Source organism: Microcaecilia unicolor, chromosome 11, assembly GCF_901765095.1.
Source record: "Microcaecilia unicolor chromosome 11, aMicUni1.1, whole genome shotgun sequence".
NCBI lineage: Eukaryota > Metazoa > Chordata > Amphibia > Gymnophiona > Siphonopidae > Microcaecilia > Microcaecilia unicolor.
Window position 1 is genome coordinate 129,439,353 of NC_044041.1, and position 23,962 is coordinate 129,463,314.

Sequence of the window (23,962 nt, forward strand, 5' to 3'; positions counted from 1 at the left end):
TATTAGCCTTGAAGTAAGTATACATAAGAAATCAAATACATTAGCATTTAACTTTAAAAAAAGAGACTATGATAAAATGAGAAGAACGGTAAAAAAAAACTTAGAGGAACAGCTGTGAGGGTCAAAAATTTACATCAGGTGTGGATGCTGTTCAAAAACACCATCCTGGAAGCCCAGGCCAAATATTTTCCACGTATTAAAAAGGAGGACGGAAGACCAAACGACAGCCGGTATGACTAAAAAGTGAGGTGAAGGAAGCTATTAGAACTAAAAGAAAATCCTTCAGAAAATTGAAGAAGGAACCGACTGAAAATAATAAGAAACAGCATAAGGAATGTCAAGTCAAATGCAAAGCTAAGAGGGACTTCGAAAAAAAGATTGCGTTGGAGGCAAAAACACATAGTAAAATATTTTTTAGGTATATTAAAGCAGGAAGCCGGCAAAAGAATCGGTTGGACCGCTAGATGACCGAGCAGTAAAAGCGGAGCGATTAAATGAATGATGTCACCCACATGTGAGAATTAGCTGGCCTGCTTGTCCTCAGAGAATTCTGTTTTTACAAGATTATTTTCTTTTTATATCCCAGCATATAGGACCATGGCTTCCCTCCTAGGCTTAGCCCAAGATGGAAGCTCTGTGCATAGAAGCTGGGAGTCACCACCAATCTTAATCCCTCAAAGGCACGCTGCAGAACAGGAAAGTAATGCTAACAGACCCCTAGTAACCAGGTGTGCACAGTATCAGCCCACAGACATAGAGAATGATCTGAGGTGCTATTTTTTGCAGTGTCACATCCAAGCATCACACAATACAGGAGCTAGGTGGGAGGAGGCCAAATTATGTCAGAGTACCAAAAGATAAATTAACCCACCACAAAAAGACCAAGGACTGTATGCATGTGAATTTCAAACACACTGGGATATTTTAAGGTTTTGGAAAATCAAAACTGTTTTTGGAGATAGTCAGACCTATCTGAGCATGTGACAGTGACACTGAACAGCTAAGGCAAGCCTAACCAATAGAAGAGTTCTGCCAAATGCCTGCTGCCTTTGCAGTGCTTCTAACCAATAGAAAATGTCTTTCAGTTTCCTGCCCTCCTTTCCACTGCTTCCAATCAATAGAAGACTCTTGCCAGCAGCCTGCGCCCCCACATTTCCTTGACCTCTGACCAATAGAAGAGCTCTCGAAAGCACTTGTATCCCCATCCATCACCTATGACCAATGGAGGAGCTCTCCCAGCTGTCTACGCTCCCTTCCACTGTCTCTGATCAATAAAAACATATTTGAAGCTGTCTCAGCCAGGGTTTGTCAACAAGTATTATTCTAGTTGTAGAGGAGACAGCCTGAGGACCAAAAGGAGGGTTAAGAAATTCAGGGTGAGTAGCTATACCTAAAAATCTTTCTTGCAGGTCTGCTTGTTTACAAAATAGTGTACTGGATATGCAAGAAAAAAAGGACAGTACCATCAGTCTCCCTCTCCAGAAATCATTCCATTCAGGCATTCACTTGCCCCCACAAAAGATTACATACCCTCCTCTCTCCTGCCATGGAAGAATTCCATACTATTACCATCAAAATGGAATATATATCACAAACCATTTCTTTCATTCACTCAGGACAGCTTGGGCTAAAGCATGTGAGCTATCCCAAGGTCAGGCCTGGAACAGGCAGATAACAGGTTTCTCAGGCTCAGTGAACATACACCCACCTCTAATGTGGAGGGAAATCAAAAATCAGGAAGAAAACAAGAAAATATTTGCTGAGACCTAATAGACAGCCGAGTGCTTCATGTCTGCTTGGGGCTTGTCCTGTGTCCTGACTGGAGTCTCTCACTGTGCTCTGTTGGATCCTGGCCATTCGCACCCCTTCCAGCACTTGCACTGAAGAATCCCAGACGCTGGTGCTCGAGACTATGAGTTTGCTCCTGCTGCATCTCCTGGGTTGGGCAGCATGCTCAACCCAAGGAGCTCCGACACCTCTGCCCTCCTCTTCTGGGCTGCCTGGTGATAGGGTAGGTCTAGAGAGCCCACGCTTCCAGCTCATCAGCATCTCCAGCAGGTAAAGCATTAATGAGATTCCTTCCTGTTAGTTCTAGTAACCTTTGTGGTGCTGGTGAAAACTGTACAGTTTGCAGACTAGGCTGCCCTGTATTGTACTTCATAATGATTGAGACGTAGTAAACCCAATTGAGTTAGTTCCATCTTCAGATGTCATTAGCTTGACACTGATTAAATCTGCATCTGAAGGGAGACCCATATGGTCTCAAAAGCATACGGTCCCCATCAGCTTTGGTGCATTCTTAGTTTGGTTCAATATAAGGCTTCACTCTCAAAGGATGTAGTATGGTTTCCCTGAAGAATGCATCCTAATGCTGATGCAAGACTACAAATCCTGGTAAGCATGAATACCAGAAAAGGCTTAGTCTTTCCCCAAGGAAACGGAATCGATCCCAAATCAGGGCCTGGAGTGGGCAGGTAGTTGCATGAGAACGTAAGAGTAGCCATACTGGGTCAGACCAATGGTCCATCTAGCCCAGTATCCCGTTTCCAAACAGTGGCCAAGCCAGGTCACAAGTACCTGGCAGAAACCCAATTATTAGCAACATTCCATGCTATCAATCCTAGGGCAAGCAGCTGCCTCCCCATGTCTGCCTCAATAGATAACTATGGACTTTTCCTCCAGGAACTTGTCCAAACCTTTTTTAAACCCAGATACGCTAACCACTGTTACCACATCCTCTGGCAAAGAGTTCCAGAGCTTAACTATTCATTAAGTGAAAAATTATTTCCTCCTATTTGTTTTAAAAGTATTTCCATGTAACTTTCTTGAGTGTCCCTTAGTCTTTGTACATTCGAAACGAGTAAAAAATCGATTTACTTCTACTCGTTGTACACTACTCAGGATTTTGTAGACCTCAATCATATCTCCCCTCATCCGTCTCTTCTCCAAGCTGAATAGTACTAAATTCTACATGTGGTGCAAAAAAAATTGGTGCTGAAAAAACCCTGCTCAGTGCTATGCTATAAACTGCACTAAAAGGTGTGGTGTATAGAATAGCTCTTACGCCTGGGAACTGTGATTATATTTAGGCGCAGTCTTTTACACCAATGGAAACGCTTGTGTCTAAATTAGGTGCAGATACCACCTTAATCTATAACTATGCGCATAATGGAAAGGAATGCCCCCGATCCGCCCTTGTCCCTCCCATTTCCACACCACCTTTTTTTGACTCAGACCTAAATTTACGCATGCACATTTTAAATAATTATAATTAGTGCCAATAATTGCTTATTAAAAAGCTGATTATCTGGCTAATTAGCTCATTGTTCAGTTAAATTGTGCGTGCGCCCAACTTTGTGCACGCAATTTTTAGTGCTTTTTATAGAATTTGGGGAACTGTGACCTACCCTCTTTGCCTGCACCCTGAATAGAGCTGAACACACTAATTATGCTCCAGAATTCCTCATTACTCCCCTTAAACTGAGAGAAAAGGTGGGTTGTCTTCACCAAGTGAGTGACATTGACAGCTGGACACAGAGGTCTGTAGTTCCTGCCCTGCAGGCACCATAAGCAGAATCAGAAATCAGTGCAGAAACTGGAAGACCAAAAATCCAGTCCACTCCAGTTTTATTTCTTGATGAAGTCAACGTGTGTGTGTAGTATGTGTGGCATGTGAAGAAAGTCCTAGGGGTCATGTGTGTGGTGTATAGATATGGTGTAAGCATGTGGAGTATGTTAATTGTGTGATATCTATGTGGTGTGAGTGTGAGGATTCATGTGTGCAAAGTGCACACAGAGCATGAATATAGAGTGTATGTAAGGCTGCATTTGGATTGTACATGTGTACAAGACTGGAAATGTGTTATATGGAAAAAGACCATGTCAATTGCTGGAAACAAAAACAGCAAAAATGGAAGGATATGTTTCAGCCACTTCAGCTTCACATTTGGGCTTTTGTGTTCTCAGACTGACTGACTCAAAAATACAGCATGGATTCTATTTCCTCCCACCCCTGGACCCAGTGCTTCACCTTTCCATTACAACAGCCCTAAAGTTAATGTGAGGTAGTTCCAGAGGGGAGACTTCTTAGCTAATCCTATTTGGAACTTACTGTACATCCTAAAGCAATGTGGTATTTGTAGACTCCAGGAAGGCCCTACCATTCATAAACTGAGGCTCCATCCCATCCTTCTCAGCTTCACACCTGTTCACAACCAAGAGGAAAACCCTGGACTCTTCCCAGCTCGCTGTCTACGGCCTGTGATTCTGGTTATTGTACCCAAGGCAGCTTTAACATTTAAAAAAAATTATAAATATCTCCAAGATAGCAAATGGAGGGGAATCTGCTGTCAGTGGTGGATATTACACTCAACCCCTTAAAGTATTCTAGGACTTGAGTAGGATTGACAGCCAATGTTCTACTCATGCAAAAACTGGAGACAACTCTTTTGTTGATTTAGAAAAAAAGAAAGGCTGGCTCTAACACTGTGTTCATTTGTTTTGCCCTAAGTTGTAGGGAGAAGCTGCTTGCAGGGATACGGACAGGGATACTGCAGATGCTGAGTATGGACAAGCCCCCCCACATTCCATCACGGTACTTGAAACGTGTGAGGGAAATATGGCTGGGAGCCTTCCACACTACCCCGAAACCCCAGAACATGACGGAGCAAAGTAAGTTTCTAACGGAATGGGCTGTGCACCATTAGCAATACACATCACCATACACTCTCAGTGATTATCATTTATAAGGTTTAGTTAATGCCAGTGCATTTTTTCTAGAGAAAAATGTGCCGGTACTCAAATGCTAGGCCACCCTTTGGGGGGGGGGGGGGGGGGATCACTGAGGGACCCATCCCACAATAGTCAGGCCTCTTGCAACCAGTCACAGAATCTATGACAAGACAGAATTTTTGTGTAGAGCCTGAGCTCTTTCATTAAAACTTGGGGACCATGGGTCAATTTTAGCAGTATATAGAAAAGGTGCCGGTACTCAGTACCCCCTCAAAAAAAGCCCTGGTTAATGCACAGAGAAACTTACAGTCCCAGAGTAATGATTATTTATAAAGCTCAGTTAGTGTACACAGCATCGTACAGTCCCAGAGACAGAATTATAATTTATAAAGCTCCATTAGTGTACACAGCACTGTACAGTCCTGAAACTGTGATTTTTATTTATAAAGCTCCATTAATGTACACTGCACTGTGGCTCCATTAGCATACACAGTCCCAAACTAATGATTTTTTTCGGTTTTAACAATTATTCATTAACAAAGCATGGATAACAGATAACTAGTAACAATAATCATACTATGAAAGGATAAATCATACAAAAAAGGCATCAACAATAAACAAAAGAAATTTAACATTTCAGGATGCAAAATTATAGCCCACAAAACATAAGGGAGAACCATGGAAAATGCAAATATACCAAGTTACTACTACTACTACTACTATAAATCATTTCTATAGCGCTACCAGTCGTACGCAGCGCTTCACAATTGAACATGAAGAAAAGACAGTCCCTGCTCAAAAGAGCTTACAATCTAAATCAGGACAGACAGACAGTACAAAGGGATAAGGGTAGGGCAGACAGATAGGACACATAGGGAAAGGGACTATTGAAGAGAGGAAGACAAGATAAAGGTTACGAGCAAGTGACAAGTTAGGAATCAAAAGCAGCATCAAACAGGTAGGCCTTTAGCCCGGATTTGAAGGCGGCCAGGGATGGAGCTTGACGGAGTTAAGAAATTAACACAAAAGAAACCTCCAAAAATCCAGTAGAAGTTACTCAGACCTGTTCCACAGATAGGGGGCCCCTTTTAACAAGCTGTGGCAAAAGGGGGCCGGTGCTGCTGTCGGCGCGTGTTTTACACGTGCGCTGAGGCCCCCTTTTACCACAGCTGGTAAAAGGGAAGTCTCACTTTCCTACAGGAAATGGCCGTGCGGTAAGTAAAGTAACATAGTAACGTAGTAGATGACGGCAGAAAAAGACCTGCACGGTCCATCCAGTCTGCCCAACAAGATAAACTCATATGTGCTACTTTTGGTGTATACCCTACCTTGATTTGTACCTGTCCTCTCCAGTACTTGCCGCGCGGCCATTTCGGGGGGAGCCCTTACACACCACCCATCGAGGTGGCGGTAAGGGCTCTTGCATTAACCCAGCGGTAAGCGAGTACACTCCAGCGCTACAAAAATAAATAAATTTTTGTAGCACCAGAAATGACGGCGCGCTAGGGGTTGGAAGTATCGCTGGGCTGCTATGGTAGCCCGGCAGTACTCCCTGTATAGCGAGCGGAAGCCCGCGTTGGGCTTACCACCGCTTAGTAAAAGGAGCCCATAATGATACCACCTTCACTAATCTAAGGGACAAAGACACCAGTGTGTCCAGCTAGGTGGAAATCATTTTAAGCACACTTGTTAAAGACAACAAGGCCTGATATTGAGCAAGAAGCCTGGGGAATTTGGAGCGTCTAATCTAGACGTTTGAAATTACTTGTACATTCATTGGCACGTTATGGATAGTGAGCACCGCTGAATATGAACTATGCATGCAAAACAATTTTATAACTGAGCGCTCACATTTGCACGTGTAAAGTTACAGAATACTAGCACTTTTGCAGGGAAGTATACCGAATGCAGCAGCAAGAGTTATCTTTACAGCAGACAAATATGACCATATTACTCCTTTGTTATTCCGTTTGCGTCGGTTACTATTGGGGGCAAGTTTTCAATTTACAGTATCAGCTTTGACCTATCAGCATTGTATGGATGGACTCCTGCTTATTTAGGTGTTCATCTTGCTTTTCTAAATGATTTTATTTCTAGATCTACGAAAATCAATTTTTTCTAAAATTTCCCTCATTTCGCCCTGTAAAGGCAAAGAGGAATTTCCAATCTACTTTTCCCTATCAGGCTGCACAGTTTTGGAATTTTCTTCCTTCTTTTCTTTTAAGAATTTGTGGTTATCTTCAGTTCAGGAAAGCTCTTAAAACATTTTTTTTAAAGAAATGTTATTAATTTGTGGTAATGGTGTATTTTTTTGAAAATTATTGTATAATTTGGTTTAAAATATTGTAATTCCTGGTGTTGTTCAGTTTTGTCTGTTGTTACCCACAGTGAACTTTAGGTATTTTGCAAGTTATAAGACTGTAGTAGTAATAATAAAAATAATAGGTGCTAGCAGGGTGCCTACACTATTTTGTAATTGTGTGCCAAGTGGCATTCTCCCAATTTCTATACATGGCACTCAAAATTGCACATGTACCCAAATTGCACACACAATTTAATTGAATAACGAGCCAATTAGCATCAATAATTGGGAGCTGTGACAAAACAGTGGATTTTTAAGCCTGTAAAACTGCCTTAATTCTTGAACTGTATTTCTCCAGTTTGGCCAGCAGGTGGTAATGTTACATTTTCAAATGTTGCAGAAAAGTGAATGATTCCTTCTTTAGTTTAAGCACAGAGAGGAAGTACATGCAGTGATGTGGACAGTTATTTTCAAATGTTGTTGTTCTGGGCTCGGATTGGCCTGGTGTTTGAAGTTAACCAGGAGTTACTGGTTTTGCCTTCAGTTTCAGTCAGGGAGAAGAGAGAGAAAGAGCTCTTTGCTGAAGCCCTGTAAGCAGTGATATTTGATAACTTGTGAGCAGCTATATTTCCTGATCTCCCCAGATACTATTTAGATAGTAAACAAATGTTTAGATAGTGTTATAGTTGATCCATATTTCAGTTACTTGGTATTGTTTTGCTGATTGCACCTTTTTTGTTCATTGTTCTATTTTTTTCATGAGAGTAAACATTTTAGTTTATTGCCTCTGCTTGTGTGGACTGACTAAGAATCCTGGTGGTTTGTGTGTTGGCTCTGTGAGTGCTTCCTATTTGCTGTAGGACCTCTGGGAGTGTGGCCCCCAGTAACCTAGAAAACACTGGGGATAATTTGAGAGCAGGAGACTCACCCAGAGGCAGTTGGGACCCAGTCAGTGGGAGGAGGGTGGTAGTATAGAGCACAAGTGGCAAGTGCAGGCGGAACTGAGCTGTGCTGGGGATAGACCCTCTAAGTGGCCGCAGGGTAGCCACAGGCAGGTGGCTAGGCATTTCATGACAAGCTCTATCAATTAATAGCACTAATTGGCAACAATTTGAACTTTCACGTGCATCTTTGTAGTCCATATTCTATAATGATGCATAAAACAAATTTTATGCACGGACCCAAAAAAGAGGGCATGGACGGGTCAGGGGCATTCTTACAATTTGCCTGCAGTGCTATAGAATACAGCAGGTATGTGCCTAATTTAGGTGTGAGGATATACACTAAGTTTCAGTTGGTGTACATCGTTTTGGGTGCAGATCCTGAGGCTAAGCATTATTCTAGAAACGGCACCCAACTCGGAGTGCTGTTTATAGAATAGCACTTAGGGCCAGATTCTATATATGGCTCCTAAAAAATCTGCACAAAACTAAGCATATTCTATAACATTTAGGCGTGGTGTATAGAATATGCTTAGTTGATATTATAGTGCCTAAATCTACATGTCCATTTACGCAAATAAAAACCTGGTGTAAATCCCTGCATGTAGATTTAGGCGCACTGACCCGTATTCTGTAATTACGTGTGGAAATTTTGGAACGCCCATGAAACCCCCAGAAATACGCCCATAAACACATCCCTTTTAAGCTACATGCACTGCACACTTTTCAATTTAGGCGCAGTTCTTTATAGAATACGCTTAGCAATTTCCACGCATAAATTGTAATTATTTCCAATTAGTGCGCATTATTGCTTGTTAAGTGCTGTTAAAAATGCTGATTACCTTGTTACACCAATTATGTTATGCACATATCTCTGCGCGGAATCATATATAAAATCTGGGGTTTAGTGCTTATTTTTTTCAGTGCCCAAATTTGTGTGCTATTTACTGAATTTAGCCCATAGACTCGGATTCTATATATGGCGACTAAGGTTGTGCATGCAAATGTGGCAGTGCAGCCAAATTGCGCACAGAACTGTATTGATTAACAAGCCAATTGGCACCGATATTGGCCAATAACAATCAATTATTAGCACTAATTGGCACTAATTAGACTTAACGCACACAACTTACTAAGCATATTCTGCAAAGTGGTGTGCGTAAATTCTAATGCATGGATCTCAAAAGGGAGCATGGCCATGGGAGGAGCATGGGTGCACTATTATAGAATACATCCAATCTAGGCCCGGGCATTTACTCCAGGTTTTAGTTGGCGTAAATGGTTGAACCTAAATTTTAGTTGCGGGGACGGGCGCTACACGTATTCTATAAACTGTGCCAAACTTTAAGCGAGGTTCATAGAATAGTGCTAAGTTCATTTTTTTTCCCAACAGTGGCCAATCCAGGTCACAAGTACCTGCAGCAAGATTCCAGAATCAGTAAAACAGACTTCATGCTGCTTAACCAAGAATTAGCAGTGTATTTTCCCAAGTCCATCTTAATAATGGCTTATGCACATTTCATTTAGGAAATTTTCTAAACCTTTTTTAAACCCTGCGAAGCTAATTGCTTTTACCAAATTCTCTGGCAACGAATTCCAGAGTTTAATTACTTGTTGAGTGAAGACATATTTTCTCTGGTTTGTTTTAAATTTACTACTTAGTAGCTTCATTGTGTGCCCCTTAGTCCTAGTATTTTTGAAAAGAGTAAACAAGCGATTCACCTCTACCCATTCCCCTCCGCTCAGTATTTTATAGACCTCTATCATATCTCCCTTCAGCTGTCTTTTCTCCAACCTGAAGTGCTCTAGCTGCTTTAGCCTTTGCTACTACTACTACTACTACTACTTAACATTTCTAGAGTGCTACTAGGGTTACGCAGCGCTGTACAAATTAACAATTAAGGACGGTCCCTGCTTGGAAGAGCTTACAATCTAAAGGACGAAATGTCAAGTTGGGGTAGATAAGTTTTCCTGAGAAGAGGTGTAGTGATTAGGTGCTGAAGGCGACATTGAAGAGGTGGGCTTTCAGCATTGATTTGAAGATGGGTAGGGAGGGGGCACGGCTAGGGAAACAATCAAGTTGTATCTATAGAGGCTGAATATACAAAAAAAAAGCAGATGACATATTAATTTTTATGTAATGTTTGAATACAGCTTACTACATATACACAATGATACATTTTGAAATGGCCACAGGAATGTTGCACATTATACCGCACAGATATGCCATTATGAGTTTTCTGATATATACATCTATGTGTTTTATTTGTATACACAAAAGTTTTTCAATTTATTTGTCAGTCCTTTGTAAGTGCACATAATTTGATGACTGGATCCCTCAGGTTTTTTGTTTTTATGTATTGATAGCTTTATAATTTTATTCACGTTTATTTATTGTTATTTGCATATTGTTTTAGCACTGACCTCTGAGGCAGCCCATGAATGGGTGAAATATGAACCACATCGGGTGTTTGTTTCAATATAGGATTTTTTTTGGTGGGGGGGGGGGGGGGGGGGGGAACCTTGTGTGTGATTTGCTGGGTTTTTTTTTTTACATCACTTTTGGTGTAGGTCAAAAGAGCCTCTCTGTTACTGACTAGAGGCTGAATATTACTGCCTATGTAAGTACCTGTTACATGTAGTTGATACTACCCCAGAATGTCCTCACCACACCCCTCCATTTTTAAGTACAAGGGACTATATGTATAGTGCTAAATATAATATATAATGCCAAACGATATTTAAAATAAATTGCACCAACATTAGGCATGGCAGCAAATGTCTAAGTACTTTTTGAATATTGGGCTCAAAATGTATTACCCTGGTATTTTAATATACATGTGCATGGCTATTTTAGGAAGAAGTCCTACCCCTTACAACCTTGGTCTTCAGTCCCAATCCTTGGTCAGATTTTCAGGACATCATTAGGAGTGGAGGAGTGGCCTAGTGGTTAGTGTGGTGGACTTTGGTCCTGGGGAACTGGGTTCGATTCCCACTGCAGGCACAGGCAGCTCCTTGTGACTCTGGGCAAGTCACTTAACCCTCCATTACCCCAGGTACAAATAAGTACCTGTATATCATAAGTATAAATAAGTACCTGTATATAATTGTAAGCCACATTGAACCTGCTATGATTGGGAAAGCGCGGGGTACAAATGTAACAAAAATACAAAAATAAAAAATAAATATTCACTCCTGGTATTTGAGAGACACCAACGGGTTAGATTTTCAGAATAACCCTAATGAATATACATGAGTGAGATTTGCATGCAGTAGAGGTTGAAGGTATGCAAATCTCCTTCATGTGTATTCATTAGGGGTATCCTGAAAATCTGACCTATTGGTGTCTCTCAAAGACCAGGAATGAAGACCAAAGCCTTAGATGGCACTAGAGAGTGTAGGTCTTAAGACTTTCTCCTATTGCTAGAGATGGTTTAACTATAAGCTTCTGAAGGCCAGCAAAGAGCACCTGCAGTCAAAGGAAAACAGTAGGCCCTTGACAGTCAAAGTCACACAAACTCAAAGGCCCATTAGAGGCATCCATCCTCCCCATTGTTGCCTCTACGTAATTCTTTTGCTGCTTTAGAGCATTAAGATGCTTATAAAGTAAGAAATGAGGTGGAGCCAGAGACAAAGAAGGTAACTCAATGCAAACGTGACTCACAAAGCACTGACAAAACTGTTCAAAACAGAAACTTCTTGCTGCTAGAGGACTCTATTATGAGGTATTAACATAGGAACATATTCCATGGGACTCAACAAGGTTAAGTGCCTTCCAGGTTTTTCCGCCAGCAAGAGTACCAGCCAAATACTGATTGTGATCAGAGAATAGAGTAAGGATTCTAACACTGATATTATAATCCACCTGGAGACAAATGACCTAGCCAACAATAGCACACTTAGGGGTCCTTTTACAAAGGCTCGCTAGCGTTTTTAGTGCGTATTAATGATTCGCATGTGGTAAATGCTAGAGACACCCATATGGACGTCTCTAACATTTAGCGCATGCTAAAAACACTAGCGCGTCTTTGTAAAAGGATCCCTTAGAGCATAGAGAACTTTCACGAAGCTGGGGGAGGGGCTAAAGTCTTTGGTTTTGACTGTAGCTTTTTCTGAAGTACTACCTAACTACCTACCTACCTAAGGAAAAGGAGGAGAAAGACTACCTAATACAGAAAACTTCAATAAGTGTCTCAAATCCTGGTGTCATCAGGAACATTTTAGACACATAGGAGGATGGGGCAATATGCAGGCATAACAAAATACAATCCTAAACGTTTCCAAACTTTACAAAACACTGCAGCGCTTATCATTTGTCAAGCATGGCGTTCCGATCATGTAACGCCACTTCTCATGTGCCTTCACTGGCCCAATAAAAGCTAGAGTCAAATTTAAAATCCTTACCTCGGCTCATAAGGTCTTTCATACCGGTACATCTGCTTATTTGGCATCCATTATAATACCATATGTTCCTCATCGTGTGCTGCGCTCACTGAATGACAATAGACTGGTCCTTCTCCAACTCACCAAGGCTAGATAGGAATCTACAAGGGTCAGTACCTTCTTTTTTCTCACTCACACTGCACGTTGGAATCCTTTGCCACACCATCTCCAACTCAAATCTTCACATTTATCATTCCGTGCTTCTTTGAAGACATGTCTTTTTCAATCAGCATTTGAGACTTGATGGTGGCTCTTCCTGCGGTGGGGGAGTTGCCCTGACTAGCTGAGTGTTATACTAAACTGTTTGCTGTATGTTTTCTGGTGTGCAGTGCTTGTATGTTGGGTTCTTTTATGTTTGCTTACCAATGAGATTTAGATGTGTGATCTTCCCTATCTACAACTGGAGTTCTTTTCCTATTTTTAAACCTGTTATTGATTTATTGTAAACCACTTTGGTTTGTCCACAAAATAATAAATGATAATATATGGGAAAACAAAAAGGTTTACTGTAAAGATGGGCCCCATCTTTCTGTGGCTGGAAAAAGGATCATTGAGGAGAAATTGAGACAGTGTGTTTCAAGGCAATTAAACTAGGGGTGGAAGTAACTCTCCTCAAAAGCATAAGCATGACAGCAGCGGAGAAGACAAAGTTAATATAATAAACCATCTAAGCAACTCATTCATGAGCACTAATTTCAATAACAAGGTTCAGGATTTGCAGGCACTGATGTTTGAGGCACACTTGGATATTGTTGCTATCACTTAAGACATGGTTCAATGATTCCCATGAGTGGGATACAACCATACCGGGCTATGCTTTTTTTTTTAGGAGGGATAGAACAGGCTGAAAAGGTGGAGGAGTCACATTTTATGTGAAAAACAATATTAAAACAGCTGAAATGCAGAGATGGATCGTCCTGGAAAGAGAAGAGGGAACCTATATCTAGATAGATGTTATCTACAGGCATCTGACACAAATAGAGAAGCTGGACAAAGATCTGATTGAACCATAAGCTGGGAATGAAATGGAGGTGTTGTTACAGGGAGATTTCAGCTTGTCTGATGTGGATTGGAATGACCCATCTGCAAAATCAGAGAAAGATTGTACAGTCGCCATTTTGATTCATATGGAGGAACTTGTTGTTCACAGGTCTCTCTGTGCAAGTTAAGTAAAGATATTTTATATTAAAAAAAATTCTAAAAATTGCTAGATACGATATCAGAGAATAAAATTGTATAAGACTGATGAGGAAGTGGTAAGTCATAGGACTGTGTTCCTATGTGAAATGACCTACCACTGAGGTCTTGAAGATTCTTTAAGATATTTATACTGCATTTCCTGATTCAGATTGAGATTTAAGTGTGGTTATAGTGTTGAGCAGTTAAAGCATAAAGTGTTCTACTCAGACAAATGGTGAAGGAACCCATGAGGGAAGGGGTGATGCTGGATCTGGTGCTCACAAATACAGAATATAGGGAATTCTATAAAAGGCACCTAAAGTTAGGTGCTAATTAGGCACCGAACATTCAGCGAGGAAACGTGTTCTAATGGATGCAAGGTGCCGAAATGGGACTGAAATCACAGAACAATGCACAAATGCACAAATGCACTTATGTGCCCAGTTATAGGTTAGCGCCTAAGTGTTTTTGAGCATAACTGAAAATGGAGTGTGGCCATGGGAGGGGCATGGGAAGGTCAGAGGTGTTCCAGAAAATTGCACACAGTTTTATAGCATACCGAGAATTGCACCCAACTTGCGTGCCAGAATGTACACCAGGTTTTAGCTGGTGTAAGCCCTAATGTCCAAAGTTGGACATGGAATTTGGCACCCAACGCTATTCTACATCCTGTTTCCAACAGTGGCCAATCCAGGTCACAAATACCTGGCAAGATCCTGAAAAAGTTCAATACATTTTATGCTGCTTATCCCAGAAATAGCAGTGAATTTTCCCCAAGTCAATTTAATAATGGTCTATGGACTTTTCCTTTAGAAAGCTGTCCAAACCTTTTTAAAACCCCGCTAAGCTATCCACCTTTACCACATTCTTTGACAACAAATTCCAGAGTTTAATTACACGTTGAGAGAAGAAATATTTTCTCCAATTTATATTAAATTTACTAATTTTTAGCTTCATCGCATGCTCCCTAGTCCTAGTATTTTTGGATAAAGTAAACAGACGCTTCTAATCTACCCATTCCACTCCACTCATGATTTTATAGACCTCTATCATATCTCCCCTCGAAGCTGAAGAGCCTTAGACCCTTCAGCCTTTCCTCATAGGGAAGTCATCCCTTCCCCTTTATCATTTTCATCACCCTTCTCTGTACATTTTCTAATTCCACTGTATCTTTTTTAAGATGCGGTGACCAGAATTGAACACAATATTTGAGGTGCGGTCGCACCATGGACCAATACAAAGGCATTATAACATCCTCACTTTTGTTTTCCATTCCTTTCCTAATAATACTTAACATTCTATTTGCTTTCTTAGCCGCTGCAGCACACCGAGCAGAGGGTTTCAATGCATCATCAACAACGACGCCGAGATTCCTTTCTTGGTCGGTGACTCCTAACATGGAACCTTGCATTATGTAGCTATAGTTCGGGTTCCTCTTTCCCACATGCATCACTTTGCACTTGCTCACATTAAACACCCAGTCTCCCAGTCTCGTAAGGTCCTCTTGTAATTTTTCACAATCCTCTCGCGATTTAACAACTTTGAATAACTTTGTGTCATCAGCAAATTTAATTACCTCACTAGTTACTCCCATCTCTAGATCATTTATAAATATGTTTAAAAAGCAGCAGTCCCAGCACAAACCCCTGGGGAACCCCACTATCTACCCTTCGCCATTGAGAATACTGACCATTTAACCCTACTCTCTGTTTTCTATCCTTTAACCAGTTTTTAATCCACAATAGGACACTACCTTCTATCCCATGACTCTCCATTTTCTTCTGGAGTCTTTCATGAGGTACTTTTTCAAACCGGCTCACCTTTATCCACATGTTTTCACCCCTTCAAAGAAATGTAATAGATTGGTGAGGCAAGATTTCCCTTCACTAAATCCATGTTGGCTTTGTCTCATTAATCCATGCTTCTGAATATGCCCAAAGTGTGCCTAATGTAAGTACCCACCTAGGCAACAGTGATCACCACAGAATATGGTTTTATATAACAGCTAAAACTGAATGTAGACACACAAAAATCAATGTACTGGAATTCAAACTGTAGGGCCAACATCCAGTGAGCAGGTTGTTGGCCGCATAGACGACAGTGCTTTCAACAAGAAAGAGTATGTTGGTAGAGTAAAGGATGATCAACGTATACAGATAAGACTGACTGAGGGAGTTTGAAATGAGGAATCATTTTCATCGCTAAGTGCTGACGAAGGTGCCACTAAACGTGCAGGTAAAGAACTCTGCAGTCATTTGATCTTATCAATAAAGCAGTCAGCCAAAGTATCAGCTGTTGGTAAATTAGTAGTAGTGGCACAAGGAGCTGAAAGGCAAGAGTACAGAGTGTTCGGGATAGTTTCAGATCTGTCACCAGCCTTCTCGTTACAAAATCAGATTTAGCTCTCTTGACTGGGTGACCAGAGAACTGGATAAAGGACATGCGATAAATGTAATCTACTTGGATTTCACCAAAGCCTTTGATACAGTTCCTCACAGAGAGCTCACGAATAAGCTAAACGGGCTGAAGTTAGGACTGAGAGTGGTAAACTGAATTGGAAACTGGTTGACTGACAGACAACAGAGAAGGTTATGAATGTAGTTTGCTTCAAGGAAAACCCTTCAAACAGAAACATCTGAGTATATTCATTGTGTTACCACTACAAGAGTATATATAATATTGTGCACAGTGTGAGGTTGGAATTAGATCTTCTAGTCCACCACTACCTATACAGTTCAGGGTGGATTGCAAACAAGAGAAAACCAGATCAAAATATCCAGGAATTATAATAACCAAACATGTGAGAAAACCATATACAATTAATCAGAGTCTAGAGATGTAAGGCCAGTTTTTTTGAAAGAACAAGGTTTTCAACAGTTTTCTAAATCTCAAATAATGTATGCACAATCTTAATGATGGAGGCAAAGAATTCCAAAGCGTGGCCAGTTGATAATGCACCGGAAAAGTGAAATGTTTAATTGATTTTATCTTAATGGTGTCCAGGAACCATAACAAGAACTGATCCCATTTCTTATATCGAGAATTTACACCCTGAAGGAAAACCACTAAATTTAACATATACATTTTAAAGACCATTGTAATTGCCTTAAAATGGACAAGGGTTAATAATTGGTAACCAGTGCCCCTAATTGATTCATACTTAGATAAACCAAATATTTAATCAGACTGCTGTATTTTGCATAATTTGCAATCTATGAATTAAAACCAATCAGCCACAAAATTACAGTATTCAAACCAAGATAAAATAAGTGATTGATCCAGTAACTGAAATGCATCTGTGTAAGTTTTCTGAGCACATAAAAAGTCTAGGAAATGACCATTTTTGACACAAAAAGATAGACTTTTTCATGTTTGAAAATGGCTATGTTCACCACTTGAATGCTGGACACAAAACATCTAAAATTGGATTTAGACTTCATATCGAAAATGTCCCTTTTTATGAACTGAATATGTCTATCCTAGAGGAAAAGAGGGATAGGGGAGATAAGATATAGACTTTTAAATACTTGAAAGGTATTAATATACAAACAAATCTTTTTCAAAGACAGGGAAGTGGTAGAACTAGAGGACATGAATTGAGGTTGCAGAGTGGTTGACTTATGAATAACATCAGGAAATACTTTTTCATGGAGATGGTGGTGGGTACCTAGAATGCGCTCACCTAGAGGAGGTGATGGAGACAAATAAGGTGACAGAATTCACAAATGCATGGGATAAATACAAAGGATCCCTATATGGAAAGAGGATAGCTTTAAAACAAAACTTAGTGATGCTTATACAGCAACTTCAGTAGTTGGGAGGTAAGTCCAGTGCAGGGCAGTGTGAGGGAGTCTATAGGAAGCTTCCACTCCTCCTTAATAATACTTCCTCACGGATACAGAACCATCTTAATCCTCAGACTGTCGCTCAGGGTAGAGGTGACACAGGAAAGATGGAACTGGGAGGGCATACATAAGTGCATAAGTATTGCCATACTGGGACAGGCCAAAGGTCCATGAAGCCCAGCATCCTGTTTCCAACAGTAGCCAATCCAGGTCACAAATACCTGGCAAGATCCCAAAAAAGTACAAAACATTTTATGCTGCTTATCCCAGAAATAGTGGATTTTCCCCAAGTCCAATTTAATAATGGCCTATGGACTTTTCCTTTAGGAAGCCCTCCAAACCTTTTTTAAACTCTACTAAGCTAACCGCCTAGCAACGAATTCCAGAGTTTAATTACACTTTGAGTGAAGAAAAATTTTCTCCGATTGGCATGGCCCATGAAGTATAAAAGCTCAGTGCATAGCTAGGTTGAGGATGCCCAGAGGGAAGAATTGGAGCCCTACTGCATTTGCCTTCACTACCTACATGTGATTCCCAGACGCTTACAGACATAACATTTAGGTAGGCCAAGCTCATCATGAAGCCTTGTAGAACTGTGTGTGAAAACTCGACCAGCAGCTGGTCAGTGTGATTAACTTGCAGGATACAGACCTTTATCTCTAGATCTCAGTTCCGAGACAAGCTGGATATACTGTTTTGTTGAGAGACAGTAATGCATGCTGTGGCCCTGCCGGAGCAAACCACAGGAGGACAATTTATGAGTCTAAGAATTATGTTTATTTTCTTCCTATCTGTGAAGTGAACAAGATTCGTCCCAACTCCAGCACATTAATAAAGCAGTTTAAGTTCACCTTTAACCAGGGGCGTAGCCATGGGTGGGCCTCAAGCTCATGCCCCCTCCAAAACTGCGGCACCCAGATACCTGGCTGGCAGGGATGCTCAAGTCCCACCAGCCAAAGAGATTCTTTGCCCAAGCGTCGCCCCTGCTGCCTGCAGCAGGAAGTTAGCAGGGTGCTCCAGCTGCCAACGGCAGCACTTCCACACATGCTCAGTTCTATGGGCTGTGTCCCCATTATGGAAAGACAGATCTGAATGGGCTGGAGTGGGCTTTGATGGCAATCCTAGCAGCTGGGAAGTAAGGACAGTGCCAAAAATAGCAACCTTCTGCATGTCTATGTGTGTCTGTGTATTTGTGTCTCTGTGTGTATGTCTCTGACCTGGAGAGGGGAGGAGCAGTTAAATAAAGTGGTGCCAAAACATTCCATTGATTTAACAAGAAAAATAAAATGAAATCAAGTATTGTATAACCCTTATGTATAACCATTAAGGGAGGATGTTATCAATGTGGGCTGCTGTTAAGTTGGGTTATTTTACTACAGAGTCTTATTTTATGCAATGACACCCTGTGTTAAAATAATTTGACTTGTGGTAAAATAGCCTAACAGTAGCTTGTGTTGATTACTTCCCCCCTAAATGTTCACAGTTTGCAGTTCACAGTTCAAACTTATTTAATATACCACAAATCATAACAGTTAAGTGGTTTGCAAAGTTATAAAAAGATAATAGAGAGAATAAGATAAGGGAGGAATATAAGGGGAGGAAAGGCCTAAATTACAAACAGTCATCCAAGGGGGAAAAAAATCATAATAGCAGTAGAAAGAAGAGTTAAAATCTTAAACTTTAATGTCCAAAAACACAAAAGGGTAAGGAGGAAGCAGACTATGTGATGACATTGCTGCATAAGGGTCTGCAGACGAACACTCAGTGTAGTATGAAACAGATAAATGTGGGAAGGCCTTCATAAACAAATATGTTTTTAGTAGTGATTTAAATTTTAAAAGAGATGATTCGTGCCTCAGTGTAGGAGGTAACACATTACAGAGAAATGGAGAAACTACATGAGATTTAATTTGCAAGTTGTGAGGAGTGTAAGACACACATAGGAGAGTAAGGTAAAGAAAACTAGTGAGAAGTAAAGGTACACCTGTATGAGAGATCTGGAAAGCAAACAGGGAAGCCAGTGATTGCCATGGTAAACAAATTGCAAAGGATGCATTTTACAATATAACCACAGGGTGCCACTGTCCCACAACAAAACGTATTGCCATGGGATGATTTCTCTAAGAGGAAAGCGTAGGGAGGTTAGAGCTTTTCAGTTTAGAGAAGAGACAGTTAAAAGGAGATGATAGAGGTCTATAACATCCTGAGGGCTCATTTAAAAAGCCACACTAGCGATTCCATCGTGGCATATGCGACAAAACCCATTCAATTCCTATAGGATTCATCGCATTTGCAGTGCCGGAATCGGTAGTGCGGCTCTGTAAAAGGAGTCTTGAGTAAATGGGTAAACATGAATCAGTTGTGTACTCTTTGAAAATGTACAAAGATTTGGAGACATGCCATGAAGTTACTAAGTAGGATATCCAAATCAAATTGAATAAAATATTGTTTCACTTAATATATAATTAAATCTGAAAATTGTTGCTGGAGGATGTGGTAAAAGTGGTTAGTATAGCTGGGATCAGTGGTGTGCTGGAGCCGGCTCGCACCGGCTCGCAAGAGCCGGTTGTTAATCTTTCAACCGACTTGCAAGCCGGTTGTTAAATATAGCGAGCCGGCTCTGGCTCTCCTCCCTCCCTCCAGATCCTCACCGACGCCTCGTCCTTCTAATTCTTCGGGGCAGGCAGTCTTGCCTGCCCGCTGCCAGCTCACTCTCCCCCGCTGCCGATTCGTGCTTTAAAAATGGCCGCCGAGACTTCCAGAGGTGGCCTCACGAGACTTCTGCTGAAGTCTCGGCGGCCATTTTGAAATGCGAATCGGCAGCGGGGGAGAGTCAGCTGGCAGCGGGCAGGCAAGACTGCCTGCCCCGAAGAATTAGAAGGATGAGGCAGGTAGACCCGAAGCATACTTGGGGTGAGAGTGAGGGTGCTGTCTATGTTTGGGGGGGGGGGAAGTTGGGTGGAGGAATTGGAAGGGATTTTTATGACGTTTAGAGGGTAGGGGGGATTAGAAGGGGTTTGCATGATGTTTCTGGGTGTGGGAGAGAGGGAGATTGGAATCTTGGGGGAGGGGGATGTTGGGACCCAGCCAGATACTCTTAACAGGTCCCGACAATATCAGATGATCAGTATTTTAAAAAAAAAGTGCTAACTGCTGCAGGCTCAATATTGACTTTGAGCTTTTGGAAGTAGAAGTAAATAGCAGAGAGAGTGATCCCAGGGGCCCATGGAGGGCATGGGAGAGGAGGGTCACTGGGTATGGGTGCATGCAGGGCAGGGGGAGAGAAGGGTCCCTGGACATGGGTGGATGGAGGGCAGGGGAGAGGAGGGGAGAGAGAATAAATGCTGGACATAGATGGAGGGAAGAGAAGAGTTAGGAAGGAGATGAGTTGAGGGGAAAGGAAGAGAGGAGAAAAACTGCACATGGATGAAGAAAATAGGCAGAAGATGAGGACCAGAAATGAAGAAGAAAGGAAAGGAAGCCCTGGAAACGGAGTTAAGAGGACAGATAGCAGCAGAATTGGATACTGGGCCAGCATGATCAGAAAAACAGTCACCAGACAAAAAAGGTAGAAAAAAAATCATTTTATTTTCATTATAGTGTTTGGAATATGTTCACTTTGAGAATCAGGTGCTCAACATTAAAAGTTTATATTTATTTACGGCATTTATGGCATTTTATCGCACATTTAACATGAATTAGATTGGAACCTGGGATCATTTAATTTGTTTTTCCTGGAGGAATGCATTGCCATCCCCCCCCCCCCCCCCGGCTCTTTCCCTGGCTATAGCCAGCTCTGCAATTTGGGGGGAGGTGCAGAGGGGGACAGGGGGTGCAGAGGGGGACCGGGGGGGGGGGCGCAGAAGGGGACCGGGGAGAGAGCCTGTTGTTAAACATTTACCAGCACACCACTGGCTGGGATTAAAGTTCTTGGAGGAAAAATCCATAAACCATTATTAAGGTGGACTTGGTCACTAGATATCAATATACATAGCATCCATTAAGAGAACTATATAGTTCAGTCAATAGATTTCACAGTATAATTTACAATAAAGAAAATTAAATGCACATCTAAATTACTAAGATCAGCCCAGCAGTGACAAGACTGTGGCAGCAAGGGGGGAATATGTCATGGGAAAAAGCTCAAAGAGCATACTTCATGGAATAACTTCCAGTTCCTCTCCATGTATGTATGTATATTTGTTTTGGTATGGTCTATGTTTTGCTTCTGTGTATGTGTGTGTGAGAGTATGTTTTTATATGTTTTGTGTGTGCATGCCTGTGTTTTGCTCATACATGTATTTTTATGTATTCCTATTTGTTTCCTGTGTGTATGTGTGTTTGTGTATGTATGTTTGTTTTGTGTGTGTATTTGTCTGTGTTTTTATTTGTACGTCTTTTGCAAGTGTGTTTTTGTATGTGTATATATTTTACGTACCTGTTTTTATATGTGTATCTCTGTGTGCATGTTGTTTCTGTGTGCACAGGGATATATTTGTGTGAGTGGGTTTGACTGTGGCTATACGTGAATGTATGTATACATGTGTGTGTGGCTGAGCAAACGTATGTGTGGTGTATGTGTTTATTTATGTTGGTACTCTGGAGTCTGTAATGGAGAGATGGAAGTAAAAGGCATTATGAAGAATGCAAGTCCCTACCATTTCCCCCTAAATCCACCCTTACTGCTGTTTAGGTATGGCTATGAGAACATAAGAATAGCCATACTGGGTCAGACCAATGGTCTATCTAGCCCAGTGTCCTCTTTCCAACAGTGGCCAATCCAGGTGATAAGTACCTGACAGAAACCCAAATCGTGGCAACATACCATGTTACCAATCCCAGGGCAAGCAGTAGCTTCCCCATGCCTGTCTCAATAGCAGACTATGGAGTTTTCCTCCAGAACGTGTCCAAACCTTTTTTAAGCCCAGATATGCTAACTGGTGTTACCACATCCTCCAGTAACAAGTTCCAGAGCTTAACTATTCGATGAGTGAAAAAATATTTAGAACTGCTTTCCTGTATATCACCAAATCACTGCCCCTGTGTGAATGGCTGAGTGATCTTCACCTAGGACTACCATCGGGTTTTCCATGTCAGATCGACCTTACCACTCCTGCTTGAGATGCAAGTTTGAAACAGGGGAGCCCTTTCCACAACTGTCCCAAAGAACTAGCCCAGAAAGTGTTGTAACAACTATTATCTTTGCCCCTCTTTCCTATTATCCAACACCCCATGCTATGATGTTTATTCTCCCCTCCCCTCCCCCCAGCCCATCCTAGTCACTTTCTAAGTGTAAATCAATATTTCTCCGAGGACAAGCAGGCTGCTTGTTCTCACGACTGGGTTGACGTCCGCGGCAGCCCCCACCAACCGGAAGAAGCTTCGCGGGACGGTCGGCACGCAGGACACGCCCACCGCGCATGCGCGGCCGTCTTCCCGCCCGTGCGCGACCGCTCCCGCCAGTTACTTTTTTTCCGCGACTGGAGAGAGTTGTGCAATTGCCTCTCTCTCCGTTCAGCCGCCGGATTTTTCGACCGCGTTTACGCGGATCGTTGCTTTGACCCGTTCGGTTCCTCTTTCTTTCTTTCTTTCTTCGTATTGTTAAAAAAAAAAAAAAAAAAGATTTTCGCGCGTGTGGAGCACGCGCTCCCCTTTTCCCTCGCTTCCAGCGGGGACGCCTCGTTGCGGCCTAGTGGCCGCTCGGTCGGCTAGTTTTTTCGTGGTGTGATTTTAGCCACCATTGCCGACTTTGACTTCGCCGACGCGATTTTTCCGTCGATGTCCTCGAAGGTCCCGAGTGGATTTAAAAAGTGTGGTCGCTGCGGCCGGCCGATCTCGCAGACCGACACCCACGCTTGGTGCCTCCAGTGCCTCGGGCCGGAGCACAATCTCAAGTCGTGCGCGCTGTGTCTCGGTCTCCGGAAACGGACTCAGGTTGCGAGGCAGGTTCTGCGGGACCGTCTTTTTGGAACTTGCGCCGGCCCCTCGACGTCGACCTCGACGGCATCGGTATCGAAGGCCGGATCTTCGGTACCGGTATCGATGCCCGAGACATCGGCACCGATGGCAGCGACCCCAGGAGAACAGGTCCCGTCGGCCCGCCGGTCCGCCGGTGAGAGTGGGGTTGAGAGGCCGCGTGGGCTGTCGGCCCCGGTCACTCCCTCAGCTCGTGAGCCACGGGACCGAACCCTGTCGGACCCGGTACCTCGAGACCGAGGGGGATCGACCTCCTCCTCCTCCATGCCCTCCGGCGCCGGTGACGTGCACCGGAAAAAAGATAAGAAGCGCCGTCACCGGGAGCCCTCGGTGCACCCTGAAGGGGAGTCGACGCCGAAGCGTCATCGCAGAGAGGAGAGATCTCCGTCGGTGGTGGAGGTACCGACGCGTCGGGGTTCCGGCACCTCGGTGCCGTCTCCTGGCCCCCAGCAGCTTCTGGCACCGACACCCTTACCGGCCCCACCGCCTTTCCCGGCAGCGGGCCTGGACGAGTGCCTCAGAGCCATCCTTCCGGGGATCCTGGA

The 23,962-nt window shown here is 42.5% G+C and overlaps 1 protein-coding gene across 1 annotated transcript in view; it reads left to right on the plus strand.

The window, feature by feature from the left end:
* Positions 1–1,876: 1,876 nt before the first annotated feature.
* The window catches only part of LOC115480982, a 46,962-nt gene continuing 24,876 nt past the window's right edge, over positions 1,877–23,962 (plus strand). The window contains exons 1-2 of the mRNA XM_030219967.1: positions 1,877–2,058; positions 4,511–4,671. Of these exons, the coding sequence (XP_030075827.1) occupies positions 1,913–2,058; positions 4,511–4,671 (307 nt within the window). The 5' untranslated portion in view covers positions 1,877–1,912. The remainder of the gene's footprint in view (positions 2,059–4,510; positions 4,672–23,962) is intronic.